This window comes from Hyperoodon ampullatus (genome assembly GCF_949752795.1).
Source record: "Hyperoodon ampullatus genome assembly, chromosome: 19".
Taxonomy (NCBI): domain Eukaryota; kingdom Metazoa; phylum Chordata; class Mammalia; order Artiodactyla; family Ziphiidae; genus Hyperoodon; species Hyperoodon ampullatus.
Genome location: NC_136932.1, coordinates 24,932,607 through 24,953,844, shown reverse-complemented (window position 1 = coordinate 24,953,844; position 21,238 = coordinate 24,932,607). Strand labels below are relative to the sequence as shown.

The 21,238-nt window shown below is 40.0% G+C and overlaps 1 protein-coding gene across 1 annotated transcript in view; it reads left to right on the top strand.

Moving 5' to 3' along the window:
- Positions 1-15,393, top strand: part of CEP112 (centrosomal protein 112) — a gene marked incomplete at its 3' end in the record, with an annotated part of 254,693 nt that extends 239,300 nt beyond the window's left edge. The window contains exons 21-22 of the mRNA XM_079725522.1: positions 14,239-14,472; positions 15,271-15,393. Coding sequence (XP_079581648.1) covers positions 14,239-14,472; positions 15,271-15,393 — 357 coding nt within the window. The remainder of the gene's footprint in view (positions 1-14,238; positions 14,473-15,270) is intronic.
- Positions 15,394-21,238: the final 5,845 nt, after the last annotated feature.

Below are 21,238 nucleotides of genomic sequence, written 5' to 3'. Positions count from 1 at the left end.
TGATGTTGTGCTAGTCTCATAATTTGAGTTGCTGAATAAACCTTCTTTTTCTATTCTCTGAAAGAATTAGTGTACGAATGAGTTATTTGTTTCTTGAATATTTGGTGGAACTGGCCAATAAAGCCATCTGGGCTTGATATTCTATTTCTGGAAAGATTTTTGACTACTATTTAAATTTTTTTAGTGGTTATAGGATGATTCACATTTTGCAGTTTTTTTCTAGTCAGTTTTGCAAAAATTTTATAGTTTAGGAATTTTTTCTTTTCATCTAAATCTGATATTTATTGGCATTTATAGAATTTAAAAAATGTTATACTGCCCTTGCATTCTCTGCAACTTGCTGATTACATATTTTATTTTTATGCATTAATGGACTTGATTTGCTAATAATTTATTTGAGATTTTTATGTCTGGTTCATGACTGAGTTGGCCTATAATTTTTATTTCTCTTCCTATTCCTGTCATCCTTTGGTATCAATATTATGACTTCTGAAATAGTTTCAGTGTATATTTCTCATTTTCTATTCTCTGGAAAAGTTTGTAAAGGATTAGAATGATCTCTCTCCTGGGTTATTTTTCTAGAACTCAACTATAAAATTATCTGAGCTTAGTATTTTCTTAGTGTCAGAGATTCTTAACTGTTCTTTCAATTTCTTTAATTGGATTGTTTTAGTTGATTGTTTCTTCATTCTGTATTTTCCTAGGAATCTGTTTCACCTAGGATCTCCAATTATTGGCATAATATTTTTATGGTATCACCTTATTATCTTTTTGATCTGTGATGGATCCTATACTATGTCGTTCTTAAATTTTAATATTAGTTATTATCTCTTTTTTCTAGATAATATTGCCATACTTTATTTTTATCTCTCATATTTGTTTATTTGTGCCTTCTTTCCTGTTTCCTTCATCAGTCTTACCAGAAATAGTTCTATCTTGCTAATTCCTTAAATTGGTTGCCTATTTCACTAATAATTCGCCTTTTAAAAATAAGTAGCACGTTAAGGCCACTTATTTCCTTCACTTTAGGTTCATCCTTCAGGATTTGATAAGGCATATTTTCATTATCAATCATTTCTCAGAATTTAAATGTTATGAATTTATTTGATTAGGAAATGTGTTAACACCAATCAGAATTTAAAAGTCATAAAAATAGAGTGAAATATCTCCCATGCACCCCTGTCAGCACTAACCCCCTCATTCCCAGTTAAAACAGCACAGATGTAAAAAGTGTGTGTGTCTTCTTCCAGAGATTATTTCTAAGTACATTTAATTTTTATCTTAACTTCATTTTGAAGCATGAGTTATTTAAGGTGTATATTTTAAATTTCGAAGTATATGGGATATTATTTTGGTTTTGTTGTTGCTGTTTTTGTCATGATTCTTAATTTAGTTGCAATCTTGTTAAAGAATATCTTTGATACCACCAATTTCTTGCAATATGTTGATACCTGAATTTGGCATGTGTATGTGCATGTGTATGATGAACTCTTTTACTGGACTGGTGGATTTGACCATTTTCCCCTGTAGTTCTGTTAAATTTGTTGTATATATTTTAAGGTTGTTTTATCACATGTGTACAAACTTAGATGTGTCTCTCTGGTGAATGACATTAAAAAATCATTTAGTGATACTCTATTTTGAGACTACCTTTCATTAATAATTTACTGGTATAACTTTTTTCATCCCTTTGGTTTCAATTTCATGTCTTCATTGTTCTCATAAAAAACATAGATGAATTTTAGTGTTAAAAAATTTAAACTATTACACTCTTTTAATTAGTAATTTTGGTCCATTTACATGTATTGTGATTTTTGATATACCATCTTACTTTTTTCATCTTTCCCACTTTTTTCTATGCTTCTTTTTGACCCCAGTTTTTAAAATAGACTATTTTAAAAACAGTTTTAGATTTATGGAGAAAATGAGAGGATAAGGTGTAGAGAACTCCCATTTATCCCACACCCAGTTTCCCCTTATTAACATCTTATATTAGAACAGTACGCTGCTTACAACTTTGCACCGTCATTAACTAAAATCCATACCTTATTCAGGTTTCCTTAGCTTTTACCTAATGCGTTTTGTCTGTTCCAAGATTCCACCCAGAACATCAAATTAATTTTAGTTATCATATCTCCCTAGTCTCCTCTTCACTGTGATTGTTTGTCAGATTTCTCTTATTTTTGATGATCTTTTGATGATCAGAATTTGTAAAATCCCCTTCTGTAGTAATGTGGAATTCTTTTGCAAGAAGATTTGTCTCTTCTCCCTTATTATTAATGAAATCATTATATCAGTGTGTACTCATGGATATTTATTTCACCTTGGGACAGAATCTGATGCCAGTTTCTCACATTGTTCTGGCTTTGGGCTTTGGGCTCCGTCAGTGTGCACTTCTAGGACAGTAAGGTGTTCCAGGCTCAGCTCAGGTATTTTCTGCCCATTTGCCCAAGGACCACTGGTTCCTTTCACTGGAGGATGGTATAAGAAACCAAAATCTGGGACTTGGTGTGCTTATTGCTACTGGGATATCACTTACTGAGTGTAATCTGTTTTTTACCCACTTTGTCTGCTTTTAAGTTTTTCACTTTGTCTTTCATGTTCTGCCATTTCATTAACCAGTATCTAAATGTGGATTTCTTTTCTTTTTTTCTTTCCTGTTCTTTTTTTTCTTTCCTATTTTTCCATCATGCTTGATATTTATCCTGCTCACTGTTTCTGTGGAGTCTTGCTTTTCCTCAATTCTGGAAAGTTCTCGGTCATCATCTTTTCATGTCTGCCCTATCTTCCCTTCTCTCTTCTCTCCTTCTGGAACTCTAGGTATATATCAGATCTTATTTTCTTTTCTGTAGCTTTAAACATCTCACTATTGTTTTTCTGACATTATTGTGCTGTACTGTGGGTAGTTTATTAAGGTCTCCTGTTTCACTGCTTCTCACTTCTGCTCTGTTCAAGCTGCCTTCACTCATCCATTCTATCTTTTATACAAAATTTTTATTTCTGGCAAATATGTTTGGTTCTTTCTCAAAGCTTGGAATTTTTGTTTAATCTCTTCTGGTTTACTCATTTTGTGACTCCATCCTTTGTTTCTTTAAACACTTAACACATGTTTATTTTATATTCTTTTTCTGATAATTCCCATATCTGACGAACTTGCTTGTGGGAATCTGCTTCTGCTGACTCTTACCAATGGTGTTTTTTGGGGGGACTTAGTAATTTTTTATTAGGAGCTCATATTTGGTTTATCTTAATTTGTGGAAACCTGGAGACATTAAAATGAAGAAGCTTTTCCCCAGAGGGAATTTGTTTTAGCTTCAGGTGGAAGCTGATAGCACTACAGACCTGAAGCCACTTCTATCCTGCTCCAGGCTCCCCACCTTGGTTGGTGGTGTCATGTTCAGCTCACACATCGCTTTCCCTTGAAGCAGCAAAGTAGACGAGGACATTTTCCTTCAAAGATACCTGGCCTTTGATTGTGCTTACTGCTCATTACCCTGTTTCTGGCACATGCAGTTTTACATGTATGTGGTTTTTGTTGTTTTGTTTTTCCCTTTGAATGTTTCTCTTACTTCCAACGAGCAAAGAAAGAAGCATTGAATTTTATATAGGATCTAGATGTTTCATCTCATGAGGGTGTATCTAGTCTGGCAAACTACTTGAAACAAACATCCTCAGTCACCAGCATGCCTCACTCCTCCTTGCCTTCAACATGCACTTAGCTGCTTAGTTCTCTTAATTCTGCCTCTAAGACTGTATTCCCATCTGTTCCACTTTTGCCCCACTGCTGGCCTTCTTGCCTGAGTGTGCCGAATCATTGTGTAAACTGCCTCCAGGTTCGTCTTTCCTGGTACAAATGCAGTGGCATCGCTTGGCTCACTGGCCCCCATTCCCTCTCCAGCAGCCAAGTTAAATCTCGTCGCTGCTTCTTCAGTTCCTGAAATCCAACCCATGTAGCTTAACCTTTGAAATCCTTCAATAACCTCACCAAGTTTCTCTTTTCTGAGTTTCCCTTCTTCCTCTTTAATGCTCTGTTTTTCTTCTTGTATGTGGCTCATTCTTTCTGCCTGAAATGTCCTATATCTATCCCTGTCCCCAGATGGTGCTAATTTATCTCTTAAGGTCCATCTCAGATGCATTCAGTTTTATTCAGTTTTCCAGAATCCTTCCAAGCTCAAAGTAACTGCTCCCTCTTTTGACCTCTTATGGCCCTTTGTCTTCATGCCTTGTGTGTGTGTGTGTGTGTGTGTGTGTACATGTATGTGTAGCTTATGTATTATAGTCTAAAGTATTTTAGGGAAGATTTTTTTTGGAAGTCATTTATCACAGTGGCTTCCACATCATAGATCTTAATAAATAGTGAATTATACATAACTATAAATGAAAGAGAGGCACAAACAAAATATTTCAGCTTGTGGTGATGATTACCCATAAACTTTCTATGAATGTACAAAGGTGACCTAATATATCAATAAATTGTTAATGTCTTTATTCCAAAAGTGCCTGTAGAATAATTTTTCAATTTTGAAAATAATCTAAATGATTATTTCTTAACCATGAACATGTCCTCAACTTAAATACATTTTGCTTTCATAAAGTGCGTTTAAAATTTTTGTTTGGATGATAATCCTGGCAATCCATAATCCTTTATAAGATGTTTCAACCTCTTTCTTCTTTTGCTAGGACTTGTCAGATTCAGGGTGGTTTAAAGAGTCATTAACTTTCTAAGGAAACTGGTTTATATTGTTGGGGGGATTTTTGTAATAATTTTTTTTTATCATGTTAAAATACACATAATATAAAATTTGCCATCTTAACCATTTTTAAGTGTACAGGTCAGTGATATTAAATACATTCACCTTGTTGTGCAACCATCACCACCATCCATCACATAACTCTTTTCATCTTATAAAACTGAAACTCTGTACCCATTAAACAATAACTCTCTTTTCTTCCCACCCCCCAGTCCCTGACAATCACCGTATACTTTCTATCTATATGATTTTGACTAAGTACCTCATATAAGGAGAATCATACAGCATTTGTCTTTTGGTGACTGGCTTATTTTACTTAGCATAATGTCCTCAAGATTCATATATATTGTAGCATATTGCAGGATTTCCTTCCTTTTTAAGGCTGAATAGTATCCCACATTTTGCTTATCCATTTATCCGTCAATGGACTTTTGGCTTGCTTCCACGTTTTCTGGTCTATATGTTTTTAAACTGTTAATTGAGGGTCAGCTTGACTAAAAGCTGTCCTGACGGTTTGTCTCTTAGAGACACAACCTTTATTAGATTTTGAATTTTTGGAATAAATCTGCTCTTTCATATCAGTCACATAGATGAAGTTTTATAGCTTACTATTTATAATATTAAAGAAAAATGACACATCTATTCCAAATCGATCTTGGCAGTTTCATCACTCTAGCTATCAGCACATGGTAATGATTGAAATATTAAATACCTAAGGGAAGCCTTTGGCATCAAGTTTTTTCATTTAATGTTTATTTTTCCATAATTAGTTGATACATTTTTCAGTATAGTTTTTCTATTTGAAAATCACCATTGGATTGAAGCCAATTCATATCAGTGTTGCCAGCAATTTAAAATGCCTTCCTCTAAGTTACCATTACATACCTAGTCAACTGATAAAAATACACAGAATGATGAAGTGCAGCCCTGGAAGGGTGTGGAGGAACAAGTACGCATATACATGTTGTTCACATTGGAAGTGGGTTCAGTGTTTTTGCAGAGCAATTTGGAAAAAAAGTTAAAAAGTTATTCTTAGAGTTTCTCCAAATAATTTTGGAGGACTGCTGTGAGCCTAAAAGCCTAATATTGTAGGCTTTTATAACCTAAAAGCCAAATATTATAATTCATTCACTGATGTCGCCTATGTAGTAATAATTGGAAATAAGGCAGATATTCAAGAATAATATGATTAAGTAAATTATGATACACTGTAATGATGAAATACCAAACAGCCACTAAAAATAACAAAGACACTCATAAATGAGACTAAAGATAAAAAATTAGATGTGGGGAAAGGTAGAACGGTATCTACTCAGTGATTATACCATTAAAAATATTTTTATGTACATTGACAAACATTGAAATTCAGTTTGCAGTGGTGTCAGTGCCTGTGGAAAACTAACTTTTTTTGTTCTTTTTATTTTTTGTGAAGATTTAATGACCTTGTGGCTTTTGGATGTTAACTTTGTACTAATCATAGTGAAGGTTAAGGATTAGAAGTGCACAGTAAGAATAAATGAATAAAATACATACTATACTGCTTATGAATATCCTTCTTCATGGGAAATTCTTACTGTTTTGACACAGTGTAGTATGTGATAGAAAGCAAAGGCTTTCAAATCAGATTGAACTTGGATAAAGTCTTTCCGTGTCTCTTTTTCTCAGACCCCATGACGTAGTTTGTCCGGGATGCTACAACAAAATACCGCAGATTGGGTGGCTTATACAAAACAGAAATTTGTCACAGCTCTGGTTGCTGGAAGTCAAGGTCAAAGCAGCAGCGTGGTCGCGTTTTGAGGGACATCCTCCTGGTTTGCAGCAGTGCCTTCTCACTGTGTGCTCACGGTGGAGGGCAAGGGAGCTCTCAGGGGTCTCTTTTATAAAGGCCCTAGTCCCGTTTCACAAGGGCATTAATCACCTCCTAGGGGCCTCACCTCCTAGAACCATCAGCCTGGGCATTAGATTCTCAGCCTGTGAATTCTGCGGGGACACTGGCATTCAGAGCGTAGTACTCCATTATCCCAATGTCGTCACTTCCTCTGTCCTCCACAGGTCTCAACTTCTCTCTCATAGTTCCCGTCTCATGACCTTTTCCTGGTGCCTCTGGGAGAGTTCTTCCATCTGATCATATGTACAGTATACAGTTCTCTTCTCTGGCTGGAGCTGACCTTTCTTTCTCCCATCATTTCCACTTCTTTATTCTTTTCTGACTTCTTATTTCTGCTTCATGTCTCTAATTTATTTGCTTACCCTTTTCAGTATACTTTTATGCATATATACTCACATATATATATTTATCATGCTTTTAAAAAATATTTATCCACCTGTTCCAGTTATTCTGCTTCAGATAACATATGCCATTCATTGCTGTTGCTTCTTGATAGTAGTTTTGCTCCTCAGGGATCCTGAATTTGGCCGGCGAGCTTATATTCCCCAGGGACTATCAGATAGTCTAGGTGGTCACTTCTACTGAAAGAGCAAAAGGCCAGGCTTCAGCTCCTGACCTGCTGGATGAGCTCCTAGAAGGAGGAGAAAGAGGTTAAGGACCCTCAGGCAGAGCAGCTCATTTTTGCACCTCCCCACTCACAACTCCTCCACCGGGAAAGTCTGCTGCCCAGGAGCTCACCTTAACCTCCTGGACAAAATGGCAGTAGGAGGACACAGTTTTCTAAGGTTGAATGTCATTAGTTCTGGAAGCTGGAGGGGACAGTGCAGGGCGTGAGTGCCCAAGAAGCTCCATAAGTGTGCACCTGCTTTCTCCAGCTCCTCGTCCCAGCAAGGCATCTGCTTGCCTTGACCGGACTCAGAGCAACACCATGTTGGGTTCTTGTTTCCAACATGGCAGTGGGACAGATGAGATTGCCCCAGGGCTAAGCAGGGAGAGGCGGGAGCAGAGGGCAAAGCTTTCTTCCCATCCCGCTTCTTTCAGCTTAGGGGTTCCGGGTTTTCTTCCCGGGCTGCAACCCCTTCCCCTCCACAGACGCATGGTCTGCAGTTCAGGACAGCCTTTGTCCTCCCCAGGAGCTCCTTGGAGTCTGTTTTTCTGTTGTTTTTTATTGCTGTGGTGGTTGTCATTATTAATATCTCAGATTCATGCCTCCTGTGGTTTCTCCATGGTTGATTCTGGGAAACAGAGTCAGCAGCCCATCCTGTTCTGCCATATCGATATCACTGAGTGTTTTTTAAAAGATTATTTTGTCCCCTAAGAACATAACTGTTGTCACTACCTAAGCCTATCTGCTCTTAGAAGATTTCTCTTCTGTTTCAGAACGTGATTAAATTGACCGTCTCTTCTCTTATTACGCCCAAATATTGTGTTCAAAGGGGAAGAGTCTTAAAACAAGGAGTAGAAAGCAAGAGACTTTGTTTTCAGGATAATTGGTTTAGAGCTGTGTACCAATATCCAGGTATCAATACATCCATGAAACAGGGGAGCAAATGCACTTAAAAAGCTTTTTATATAAAGTCCTCTTACACTTTTCCCAGGGATCATCTATTTCAAATCAGCTTTTTTAGGATAAAAATGGAGCACTCTGTCACCTCCAGCTCCCAGTCTCAGATTTGTTATCATTCAGCCATTTCTTCTTCTCCAACATAAATGCGTTTGACCAGCCATCTGTCATTCCTGTCTCTTCTGATCTAGTGTCGAGAGGGGGCAGGGCCAGTAGCTGAAACAGCATGAACTAACCCCAATCCAAGGTAAAGGAAGACTTTGGATTTTAACACTATCTATCATATTGGCTTATTTAGCATCTATCATCTTAAATGAAATAATCTGCATCAGATGCCAGGTGCAAAGTCAATACTCAAAGTGCTAGCAATTATTATTTAGCTCATATAAATTGTAAAATTGTTAGCATTCAAAATAAGTGAGTACAGGATTTTTATGGAAAATGGGGTAATCTCATATTGTAGGTATTTTGATTTTTAAAGCAACTTCTCAGTATTTGCCTTTGTATCCTGTTCCCATCATCCCAATGTAACTTTTGTCCTTACTGTCACTTTTGGGTCCTCTAGTTTCCGGTCAAGGAATTGTTGGTTTATACAGTGCTTGTTGAAGTACATAGTACCTAAAACAGTTATCACTGTTTCAGAAAATGCTGCATTCTTAGCTAATGCATAGACAATAATAATAATAATAACAACAGCAGCAAGTCCCCTTAGCCTGAACTAACTATTCATCTGGTAGCATGGCATGCTAGGTTCCCTGATCTACTTTCCCTCTGAAAACAACTAAAAAGGCTAGATACAATTTTTTTTTTTAAGAACATCTTTTTGAGTGTATTCACAAGCTGTTAAGTTAGGTAGGATACTCAGATATCAACATCGAAATGAAAACAGAAACCCAGAGGTGTAAGCAGAGCACTGAGGCAGCTCTCACCTTGAGGACCTTTTCTAAAACTGAGTGAACTTGAACTTCAGTGTGGGGCCTCTTATTGGGCACAGGGGAAAAACAAAGTCCAGGGTTTGCTTAAGGTAGAGGATCTAGGCTACTACTGTGCATAAAGCTGGGACACCAAGGGCCACACCCACCATGTGCAAGTGAACTAGAAACAACCTTAACGTTGAGTGGGGTGCCCCTGAAAATTCATAACCGTAAGCCAGTGCTCGTGGATGTCTGATGCCTGAATTCGCACTGTCACCGTGTCCTGGAAAACGAGTCTGAGAACTCACTCTAAAGTCGTCCAGACATGCTGACATCTCCAGGGCCCTGTCAGAGTCACATGATTGCCAGAGAACCACTTTCAATTCCAACAGATACGAACTTGCACTTAAAAAGAACAACAATGCAAAACAGTAGGAGAAAAAACAAAGTACCATGAACCAGGGTCTTAAAAGTTTTTGAACAGCAGAATGAGACCTGCAAAGGCTTGAGATGCTGGAATTATCAGCCACAGAATAGAAAATAGTCATAGTTAGTATATGATGTAAAGTTAAAGGTTTTAAAGGAATTGAAAATACTAAAATGGCAAGGGTGTTTAAAAATTACCATGCATATTTGGAAAAGAATAAACTAAAAATAAAAACGAAACAACTGAAATCGAGAATCTGAATGGATTTGAGAGCAGATTACACACAGAAAATGTCTAGAATGTAGGTGAGAGGGAAAGATGAAAAATATGAAAGAGAGATTAGATGAAATGAAAGAATGGGAAGATCTATGTACATCATGTGAGTTCATAAAGAGTGGAGATAGAATGGAACAGAGACATTAAATTAATAGGTTAAGCCTGAGAGTTTCGCAGTAGTTATAAAAAAACAGATCCAGAGGAGGAGCATGTCCCAATCAGAATAAATAAAAACATATCTACACTTAGAGAAATTAAAAAATTGAAGAATATAAAACACAAAGAGAAGATCTTAAAAGCAGCCAGAGAGACAAAAAAAAATTATCGTCCAATGAATAGCAGCTGACTTTTCAACAACACCCCTAAAAATATTTTCAGATTAGTGAAAACTGAGAGTGCTTGCCACTAAACTTCTTTAAAGAACTTAAAGGGTGTGCTTGGGGCTAAAGGAAAATGCTTATATGGAAGGTCAGAGTTGCAAGAAGGAATGAGGAGACAAGACAGGGGGAAATATATGGATATATCTAAGCAGCTACTGAATAATTAGCAATAGTGGGTTGATAAAAACGAAATAAACTGAAAATAACAACTCTAGCATATAAATATGGGAGACTGCCACAGGACTTAAAATGTCCTAAGTTTCTTTCGTTGTTTAAGAGCATATAAAAAATAATTAACTTTAAAATTTGTTAAGTGAAACATGGGTGTTGAGGCCTCTTACTGTGAGCACTAAAGAAAATATAGTGTATCACTTCCAAACCAGAGAGGAGAAGAAAGTTGAAGGAGGAAAACATTTATTCATTTAGAATAAAAGAAGGAAAAGGGGGGAGAAAAACAAAACATACAAAGCATAGGGCAAACAGCACAAAATAAGAGAAAAAATAAAGGCAAATATGTTAGCATGTACAGACTAATGGACTACATTGGATTAAATGCCCCATTTATTTATTTAATTTTTTAACATCTTAATTGGAGTATAATTGCTTTACAATGGTGTGTTAGTTTCTGCTGTATAACAAAGTGAATCAGCTATGTGTATACATATATCCCCATATCTCCTCCCTCTTGTGTCTCCCTCCCACCCTCCCTATCCCACCCCTCTAGGTGGACACAAAGCTGATCTCCCTGTGCTATGCGGCTGCTTCCCACTAGCTATCTATTTTACATTTGGTAGTGTATATATGTCAATGCTACTCCCTCACTTGGTCCCAGCTTACCTTACCCTCACTGTGTCCTCAAATCCATTCTCTACATCTGTGTCTTTATTCCTGTCCTGCCCCTGGGCTCTTCAGAACCGTTTTTTTTTTTTTTTTTAGCTTCCATATATATGTGTTAGCATACGGTATTTATTTTTCTCTTTCTGACTTACTTCACTCTCTATGACAGACCCTAGGTCCATCCACCTCACTACAGATAACTCAGTTTTGTTTCTTTTTATGGCTGAGTAATATTCCATTGTATATATGTGCCACCTCTTTATCCATTCATCTGTTGTTGGACACCTAGGTTGCTTCCATGTCCTGGCTATTGTAAATAGAGCTGCAATGAACATTGTGGTACATGACTCTTTTTGAATTATGGTTTTCTCAGGGTATATGCCCAGTAGTGGGATTGCTGGGTCCGATGGTAGTTCTATTTTTAGTTTTTTAAGGAGCCTCCATACTGTTCTCCATAGTGGCTGTATCACAGTGCAAGAGGGTTCCCTTTTCTCCACACCCTCTCCAGCATTTATTGTTTGCAGATTTTTTTGATGATGGCCATTCTGACCGGTGTGAGGTGATACCTCATTGTAATTTTGATTTGCATTTCTCTAATGATTAGTGATGTTGAGCGTCCTTTCATGTGTTTGTTGGCAGTCTGTGTATCTTCTTTGGAGAAATGCCTATTTAGGTCTTCTACCCATTTTTGGATTGGGTTGTTTGTTTTTTTGTTATTGAGTTGCATGAGCTGCTTGTAAATTTTGGAGGTTAATCCTTTGTCAGTTGCTTTGTTTGCAAATATTTTCTCCCATTTTGAGAGTTGTCTTTTCGTCTTGCTTATGGTTTCCTTTGCTGTGCAAAACCTTTTAAGTTGCATTAAGTCCCATTTGTTTATTTTTGTTTTTATTTCCGTTTCTCCAGGAGGTGGGTCAAAAAGGATCTTGCTGTGATTTATGTCATAGAGTGTTCTGCCTCTAAGAGTTTTATAGTGTCTGGCCTTACATTTAGGTCTTTAATCCATTTGGAGTTTATTTTTCTGTATGTTGGTAAGGAGTGTTCTAATTTCATTCTTTTACATGTAGCTGTCCAGTTCTCCCAGCACCACTTATTGAAGTCTTTTCTCCATTGTATATTCTTGCCTCCTTTATCAAAGATAAGGTGACCATATGTGCGTGGACTTATCTCTGGGCTTTCTATCCTGTTCCATTGATCTGTATTTCTGTTTTTGTGCCAATACCATACTGTCTTGATTACTGTAGCTTTGTAGTATAGTCTGAAGTCAGGGAGTCTGATTCCTCCAGCTCTGTTTTTCTTTCTCAAGATTGCTTTGGGTATTTGGGGTCTTTTGTGTTTCCATACGAATTGTGAAATTTTTTGTTCTAATTCTGTGAAAAATGCCATTGATAGTTTGATAGGGGCTGCACTGAATCTGTAGATTGCTTTGGATAGTTAGTCATTTTCACAGTGTTGATTCTTCCAATCCAAGAACATGGTATATCTCTTCATCTGTTTGTATCATGTTTAATTTCTTTCATCAGTGTCTTGTAGTTTTCTGCATACAGGTCTTTTGTCTCCTTACGTAGGTTTATTCCTAGGTATTTTATTCTTCTTGTTACAATGGCAAATGGGAGTGTTTCCTTAATTTCTCTTTCAGATTTTTCATCATTAGTGTATAGGAATGCAAGAGATTTCTGTGTAAATGCCCCTTTAAAAGACAAACTTTGATGAGATTTTTAAAAGAAGTTTCCAAAATATACGCTATTTATAAGATATATAGCTAAAACTTGAGGGTACAAAAAGGTTTAAAAGTGTGGATAAAAATATACCACACGGGCTTCCCTGGTGGCGGCACAGTGGTTGAGAGTCCACCTGCCGATGCAGGGGACACAGGTTCGTGCCCCGGTCCGGGAAGATCCCACATGCTGCGGAGCGGCTGGGCCCGTGAGCCGTGGCCGCTGGACCTGCGCGTCCGGAGCCTGTGCTCCGCAACGGGAGAGGCCACAACAGTGAGAGCCCTGCATACCGAAAAAAAAAAAAAAAAAAAAAAAATTGTACAACTGGCCATCAAACAATCTCAAAAATTTTCAAAGAAGTAACGTAGTATAGAGTACATTCTCTGGCCACAATGCACTTAGAAGTGAATAACAAAAAGACAGTCATTAAACTTCACATCCTAAATTGGTTGTTGTCCCCCTAAAATTTCATATCCACCCAGAAGCTGGGAGTGTGACCCTATTTGGAAATAGGGTCTTTGCAGATGTAATCAAGTTAAATGAGGTCATGCTCGATTAGGAGGAGCCCTAAGTCCAAGGTGACCGTTGTCCTTAGAAGAAGAGGGAAATTTGGACACAGAGATACAGACACACAAACACAGCCACGAGGAGATGGGGGCAGAGGCTGGAGTGATGCATCGAGAAGGCAAGGTGGCAAGCAGCCACTGAAAGCTGGGGGAGACTCTGCCTCAGAGCCTCCAGAAGGAGCCAGCCCTGCCAGCACCTTGCTTTCAGACTTGTAGCCTCTAGAACTCTGAGAGAATAAACGTTGTCTTAAGCCACCCAGCTTTTCATACTTTGTTGGGACAGCTCTAGGAAACTAGTATACCCCATAGGTTTGGGAATTAAGAAACATACTTCTAAGTAGATCATAAGTCAAAGAAAAAAATAAAAATGGAAGTTCAAAATGTTTTGAATTAAATGGTAATGAAAATGTCATGTATCTAAACCTAAGAGATTAAACTTAAGCAATAGTAGAGCGGTATTTATAGTCTTACGTTTATAAATCAGGAAAGAAGAAAGGATAAAAATAAATGAGTTAAATATCCAAGATAAGAAGTTAGAAGAATAAAAAACCCTAGAATGTAGAATGAGGGACATAACAAACATAAGAGCAGAAATCAATGAAATAAAAACAAAAAATACAGTAGCAAGTACTAGACGAATCTTAGAAACATCATGTTGCCTATTTGAAGAAGCAAGTTGCAGAAGAGTACATGTAATATTCCATTTACATAGGTATTTGAAACAAATAAAACTAAATGTGATGTATATGGTAAACGATTTTAGGTAGGCTCTCTGTCTGAGCTAGAAGGGGTGGCATGGGATTGGAGAAGGAGGGAAGCAGGAGGAAGGAAGCAGTGAACTTTCTTTGTTTGGTAGCCTTTTGCAGTTCTTTTACGGCTCTCCTAGTCATATCCTCTGACCATTTTCCCATTTTTAAAAGAAGATTATTGCTGACATGGAGGCACAAGTCCACAAGTTGAGAGAAGAGCTGATCAGCGTGAACTCCCAGCGGAAGCAGCAGCTGGTGGAGCTCAGTCTTCTTCGTGAAGAGGAGAAGCAAAGGACTGCTCGGGACCATGAGGCTGCTGTCAACAAACTGAAGGTTGAGTCAGAAAAGATGAAAATAGAGCTGAAAAAGACTCATGCCGCTGAGACAGAGATGACGCTGGGAAAGGTAAGATGCCCACCTGGATGTTTTATAGACAGTCGAGACCCGTGTTTGAAATCCACTGATGCCACCATTGTATTTAATCTCGAAGAGGTGGTGGACTTAGAATTACTCTCCAGGTGATAAACCATTCAAATGAGCAATCTAAGTGTCTTGCTGTATGTCTCAGGGAGTTTCTTGACTTTTCCCTTGAGTTTTGTGGAAGGGATTGTATGGAATATCCCTTCCATAGTTATTAAATATACACTGTGAGAAAAGTGTTACAATATTATCAAATATACTGATTAGGAGTATTTGGGCTATAACCTTGAGTTTTCCTAAGGTGAGACTAGGTTTCAGATCTTTCTTATGTTGTCTAATGGTCATTTCTAGATTTTACAGTTTTTTATGTGTCCCATAGATGATGACATATTTTCCCGGATTGATATTTCAAATAAAGAACTTTCTTTAGAATTACACATTTTTGAAATATATGTCAATATAATGTTTACACATTTTGAGTTGACTTATATTCCAGAGACAGCCTCAAATATTTGTTCTTTTGGTGTTCTGGAAAAGTGTAAATATTTTAATCAGGTAGTAAAAGTGAATTGCTATTAATCGTCACAACTGTCAACTGCCCCTTGAGCTCTTGAAGACCAACCTCTATCCTGGGATCAAGACACTTGGAAAGGGTAATTTAAGAATCTTCTAATTTTACTTTTTTCCTACCTCTTCTTGATCCTTAAATGTGAAGCCTTCATAGAGCATACCATGCCATTCTAGGTGCTGCTCCACTGATTTTACCTGGATCGTGGCCCTAAGGTGCTTACTTTGCATCAGTACCGTCATTTACCTGAGGGTCAGATCTCAGCAGCCTGGGCTGGTGGCAGCCTGGCTCTGAACCCAGAGATAAACCGGAAGAGGGCTCTGAAGAGGCAGGAGTGAAGAGGCAGGAGTGCACCTGGCTTCCTGGAGGGACCGCAAGGAGGCCGGTGTGGCTGGGAAAGATGATGGAGGAGGGGAGGACGAGGGGCTGAGGTCAGGGACGAGGCCTCTGGGGACCGACCGGGCCCCGTAGGGCTGTGGGGGGCACTGCAAGGGCTTGGCTTTGACCCCCATAAGTGGAGGAAACCTGGCGGGTTTGGAGCAGAGGGCTGATGTGACCCGACGCACTTGCACAGGCTCTCGGACCACGCCCGCCTGCCGAGGGTGAAGGTGGAAGTGGGGAGACTAGTTCAAAAGCTATTGCAGTGATTTAGACCAGAGTTGAGAGATGCTGGGCTTGGCCAGTAGCACTGAAGGTGGTACACGGGTCCGGCTGGGTTACGGTCTGATGGTCTGAAGGCAGAGCTGACGGGATCTGCTTTGGGTTCAGACGTGGGAGTGGGGGGTCGGGGGAGAGGCGGAGGGAGAGAGAACGTGTGAGTGAGTTGCCCAGCGTGATTCCAAGGCAACTTGCTGGAGCCACGAAGCAAGCAGAGTTACGTGCCCTTTGCTGAGAGAGACAGCAAGAGCTGCGCAGGCCACAGGGACACGACCTGGCTGAGGGGCCTTTGTACCCCCAGTGAGGATGCTAGCGGTCATTCCATCAGAGCAGTGGGGAATCATGCTGTTTGATGCTAAAGTATACAAGGTGTCAGGAACTGGGGAATGTCCTGATACCGAGTAGTTTTAGCCCCCTGACCAGCGCACAGGAGAGACCGATAGGGAGCTGCTGGGAACTGACACACACCGCACCTCAGCTCTGCTCACTGCCGCCAAAAGTTCAAAGTATCTCCAAGTAAATGTGCTTAAATGGCATGGATACCAATGCACCTCGATTTTTTTTTTTTTTTTTTTTTGCAGTATGTGGGCCTCTCACTGTCGCGGCCTCTCCCGTTGCGGAGCACAGGCTCCGGACGCGCAGGCCCAGCAGCCATGGCTCACGGGCCCAGCCGCTCCGCGGCACGTGGGATCCTCCCGGACCGGGGCACGAACCCGTGTCCCCTGCATCGGCAGGCGGACTCTCAACCACTGTGCCACCAGGGAAGCCCTCGATTTTTTTAAAACACTGCACATAGTAAAGCCAGACTTATAAAACATACAGTTTAGGCCTTCATTTTCTTGAACCACGTGTTCACATTTTAAAGGTTTCTTTTTAATAGGAGATGAATTTTTCAAGTATAGGTTTATATGTGTTACTAACAAATTGACAGGTTACAGATAATAAAAGAAATTAGTATTAGAAGCCATAGGTAATTTCTTTGGCAAGTATTTCTTGAATATTTTCTATATCTCAAAGGCATTATCCCAGGCACTTCGGGGCTACACAGAAAAAGGGAAAGAAAGGCACTGTCCTTAAGGGGATTATAAAACAGTAGTGGCTGCAGGACACACACACGTACACAGATAACTGTAACGCAAGGTAGAGTGTGAACTGGGGGGAAATGATTTTCTGTTAAGGAAATCAGGGGAAATTACCTGGAAGAGATGGATGTCACTTGAACTGGACACAGGTGATGTGTACGATTTTGCTAGTAGGTTCTAAGCCACAGGAATAACAACAGCAAGAGCCAACAACCCCGTGTACGCGGTGTAGCGGTTAACAAGGGAGAGTGGTTACTGGCGAGCCTGAAGATGGCAGGGGTCGCCGACGGCCTCCAAAGCTGTGGTGGGTATTAGGCTTCATGGGGTATCAGTGAGGAGGTACTGAAGGTTTTTCAGCCATGAAGTGTCAAGATTCAAGCTGTGATTAGGAGAATCTTTCCAAGGTGCCATGGAGCAGAGGTAGTTGGCAGGACTGGATTAATCCAGGTGACAGGTCCCCGAGGGCACCTCAGAGGTCCGGGAATGTGGTGGGGGCCTAGTGGTGAGCATGGGTCAGAGGAGGCGTGTTTGAGGGTCAGCCCAGACAGGGGCCGATTAGACTTGTGAGGTATAAACCCCGCCCTGGATGAATGGGGATTGTCACAGTTTCTGGTCCGGGGAAGAGGATGAAGTCGGTTATGAACGTCAGTTGCATTTGGACCCCGCTGTGATGTTCCCTTGCGGTCAAAGGGACGTTTGTAGCTAATCCCAGGAAGAGCAGGACCGGAGGAGTAGCTCCAGAATGGGGCCTGCGCAGGGAGAGCACAGACCGAAAACCAGCAGCTGGGGAGGGCTTCCTCGGTGAAGTCGGAGAGACAGTCCAAGAAGGGTCGTTAAGGTGAGAGGGATGCGAGAAGAAGGCATTGTCGTGCGAAGGAAGGAAGAGAGTATTTGGAAAGGAGGCTTGCCAAGAATGTGACAGAAAACCCGGAAGGATGAAGGTGAAAGAAGGGCCCCAGGATTTGAAACCGAGAATCGTTGATGACCTTGGACGGAGCGCTGCAGGTGGCGGTGTGGACGGAGCAGGGCTGCAGGGGTCAGCGAGGGAGGAGTGAGGGGCTGGAGATGCGGGGGGAGCCTGACGCTCCAGGGAGGTGTCGCCCGGAGAGCAGCGGGAGTTACGGAGGGCGCTTAGGTGGAAACACCTGGAAATGCCTGGAAGAGGGAGAGGGGGACGAGAGACCCGCGCACCACCGCTGCTGGTGACCCGAGCGGCGAGGGCGTGAGCGCGGCCGGCAGGGCTGTGCTCCTGCGACCCGCCTCGCTCTCCCTGCCTGGATGCTCTCGCGCACGTTCTCCTATAGTTGTCCTCCCGCTCGTCCCCCGCTCTCCTTGCAGCCCCACCTCTAGCTGACGTCCTGTCCCCCTCCCTCCTCAGCACCTCCCGAGCGAGGTCTTCACAGCTCGTCTCACTCTCTGAATACGTCTTCATTTTTTTACTCGTTTATTTGCAACGCCCACCCCCCATTAGACCATAACCTCATTAGCAGGACCTTGTCTATCTCGTTCACTTCTGTACTGCCAGTGTCTAGAAAACTTGGCCCATGGTGAGTGCTCACCTGTGTATGTTAAGGAGGGGATGGCAGGAACCGTGACTTTCTAGGGGGAAGAAGGAAGGAGAGAATTGGGAAGGATACAAAGGAGTCTGTGACGAGACCTGAGAAGAGCTTCTGTCTGATGTCATCTGCATCCTTAGTAAAGCATCACCGCAGTCTGTGCAGAGTGAGGAATTTCAAGACGAATGGGACCCCCAGGCTGCAGGCTGAGCAGACAGCTGGGATGCAGCTGAAGGAAGGGGATGGAGGGAATGTGCGCGGGTAGGATTGGGGCTCTGCAGGGAGAGAACAGAGCATGGCGGGGTGAGTCTGGAAGAATGGAATGCCCTGAACTGAACTGAGAACACAAGTGATACAGGAAGATAGAAGCGGGGTTTAAGTGGAGTGATTTTAGCTGACGTGGATAAAGAATTAGAATGCAGGCACTTGGTGGCATCAGGAGGGTCTGGGGGACAGGAGGAGAGCGTTAAGTTGCCATGTTAGTGCCATGAGTTCCAGAGTCCGTATGATAAAATACAAGTGCCCTGCTCTTGATGCAAAGAGTAATTTGCATTTCCCATTGATGCATACTTTTCCTTAGCTAGTTGAAGGAGTTCCCCACGCAGTGAAGAACAGAACTGTGAGTTCCCTGAAACAGTCCTTGTGAAATATTCGTTTCCAAAGCTTCAGGATCATGCATGGTGCCTCGTACAAAGTAGGCATTCATAAATGCTAAGTGAATAAAAGAATGACGATGAACTTAGAAATTCAGTTCTACAGTTTCTGCTACTGTGAATGGTAATATGAATAAATTAAAAATTGCCATTGATTCATCCAAATTTGGTTTCAACCCATTATATGTACTTTGGGTAGGACAAGATACACCTTTATATTCAAATATTCATTTTTTATTGTTGTAATTCCCTTCATATTAGTAAGTTAAATGCAAAGCATAACATTTTTTAAAGATAGTTTTAAAAATTAATAGATATTTGAGTTCTCACTATAAAAATTCGAATTAGCTCTAATGAATTGATAGATAATCCTCTTGCTAGCCTGTTGTGTCATCGTGCATGTTACTTGAATTCTTCTCACTATGTCTTATAAAAGGTTTAATGTTTTATCATTTCTAAATAAATCTGAAAGTTAAAATATTTGCTAGTGTTTCAAAATCCAGTGAGAATTGAGGGACTTAGAAATTGATTTTCTCTCATTAAGTATAAAGTTGAGGTTCAAAGAGGAGAGAGTAACCCCAGAATAATAAATAATCTACATGTAACCTTCCCTGTGGGTCTGGGTTGTTTCAGTAGCACTTACAACGTTAAGGTTATAAAAGAATTCCTAAGTCCAGATCCTCACTGAGTTTCTGTCAGCAGCGATTTAGACCCCAGTGATATCTTCAATGGCTCTGAGTTAAGAGAAACATGAAATACCTCCACAAGGTCAAAATACTTGAAACAGAGAATCCAAGAGAATAAATGATCGACGTTTGCAAAGTGAAAGCTGCCTTTCCAGCCTTTTAAAATCTTTTCAAACCAAATTGAAACAAAGTCCATAAAATCTGAACCTTTGAAAAATTAAAGAACATTATTACTAAATGATGGTCATGGGTAACTCTCAGATGTTTGATTAAAACTTTGGTATTTTGGGGCTTCCCTGGTGGCGCAGTGGTTGAGAGTCCGCCTGCCAATGCAGGGGACACGGGTTCGTGCCCCGGTCCGGGAAGATCCCACATCCCACATGCTGCAGAGCGGCTAGGCCTGTGAGCCATGGCCACTGAGCCTACGCATCCGGAGCCTGTGCTCCACAACGGGAGAGGCCATAACAGTGAGAGGCCCGCGTACCGCAAAAACACCCAAAAAAAACAAACAAAAAAGACTTTGGTATTTAAAATTTACCATTCTTTCAGAAATCTATTCAGCTATTTTAAAAATAGCCTTTCTTGAAATAGAAGATATTTTAGAAAATATGGGAAATAGAGAGGTGTGAAATTCCTTGTTACTATCACCACCCAGAGATAACCAATAGTAGTAATTTAATATGTATATAAAATAGCTATATTAACTTAGCTGACTGAGATCATACTAAATAAACAGCTATGCCTTTTGCTTTTTTAAGAGCTATGCTAATAATATTCCAATGTCATTTGGAATTCTTTGAAAATGTAGTTTTCATTTTTTCATAATACTGTGTTTTACGGATGTAGCATGATTTAGTGTGAAATTCCTTTATTTTTAAACATTTAGCTTTAAACATTTTTATGTAAATTGATGCAAAAATTAACGTCTTCATACATCAAATTTTGTCAACATTTCCATTTTTTTCCCCCTTAGTTTAAGATCCCAGTAGAATTACAGGGTCAAATTGCTTTTCAAAACGGTTGTACTAATTTGTATTTTCCCCAACAGAATATCTGTTTTATCTAGACAGTCCTTAGTGTTAAACCTCTTCTTTGATTTGGGGAGGGGGGTGGTGAAAAACATTAATTGTTTCTAATTTGCATTTTTAAGAGTGAGACTGAACATATATAATAGATTTGTTATTTGTGTTTCATTTTCTGAGAAGTGCTTGTTCACCTCCTTTGTCAGTTTCTCTTCTGTTAATGTCCTAGTGTTATCCTCATCACCTTGTATAAACTTGTTTATGTTTAGGATGATGAAGCTCTTTGTGGCAGCTACTTTCGGTTTTTGCCTTTTAATATTGTCATTTAATTTTATGATACACAAAATTCTTATTTGTATTTAGTGTAATCTATCAATTCCTCTGTGAAGTCTCCAGTATAAGTAGTTGTTTTAAGCTTCACGATTTGATATTTTAAAATATATGAACACATCAAGCATTTTCCACACTGTACTAAGTAAAATGCTCTTATGAAATTGACATAGTACTTACCCACTTGGGCTCCTGGT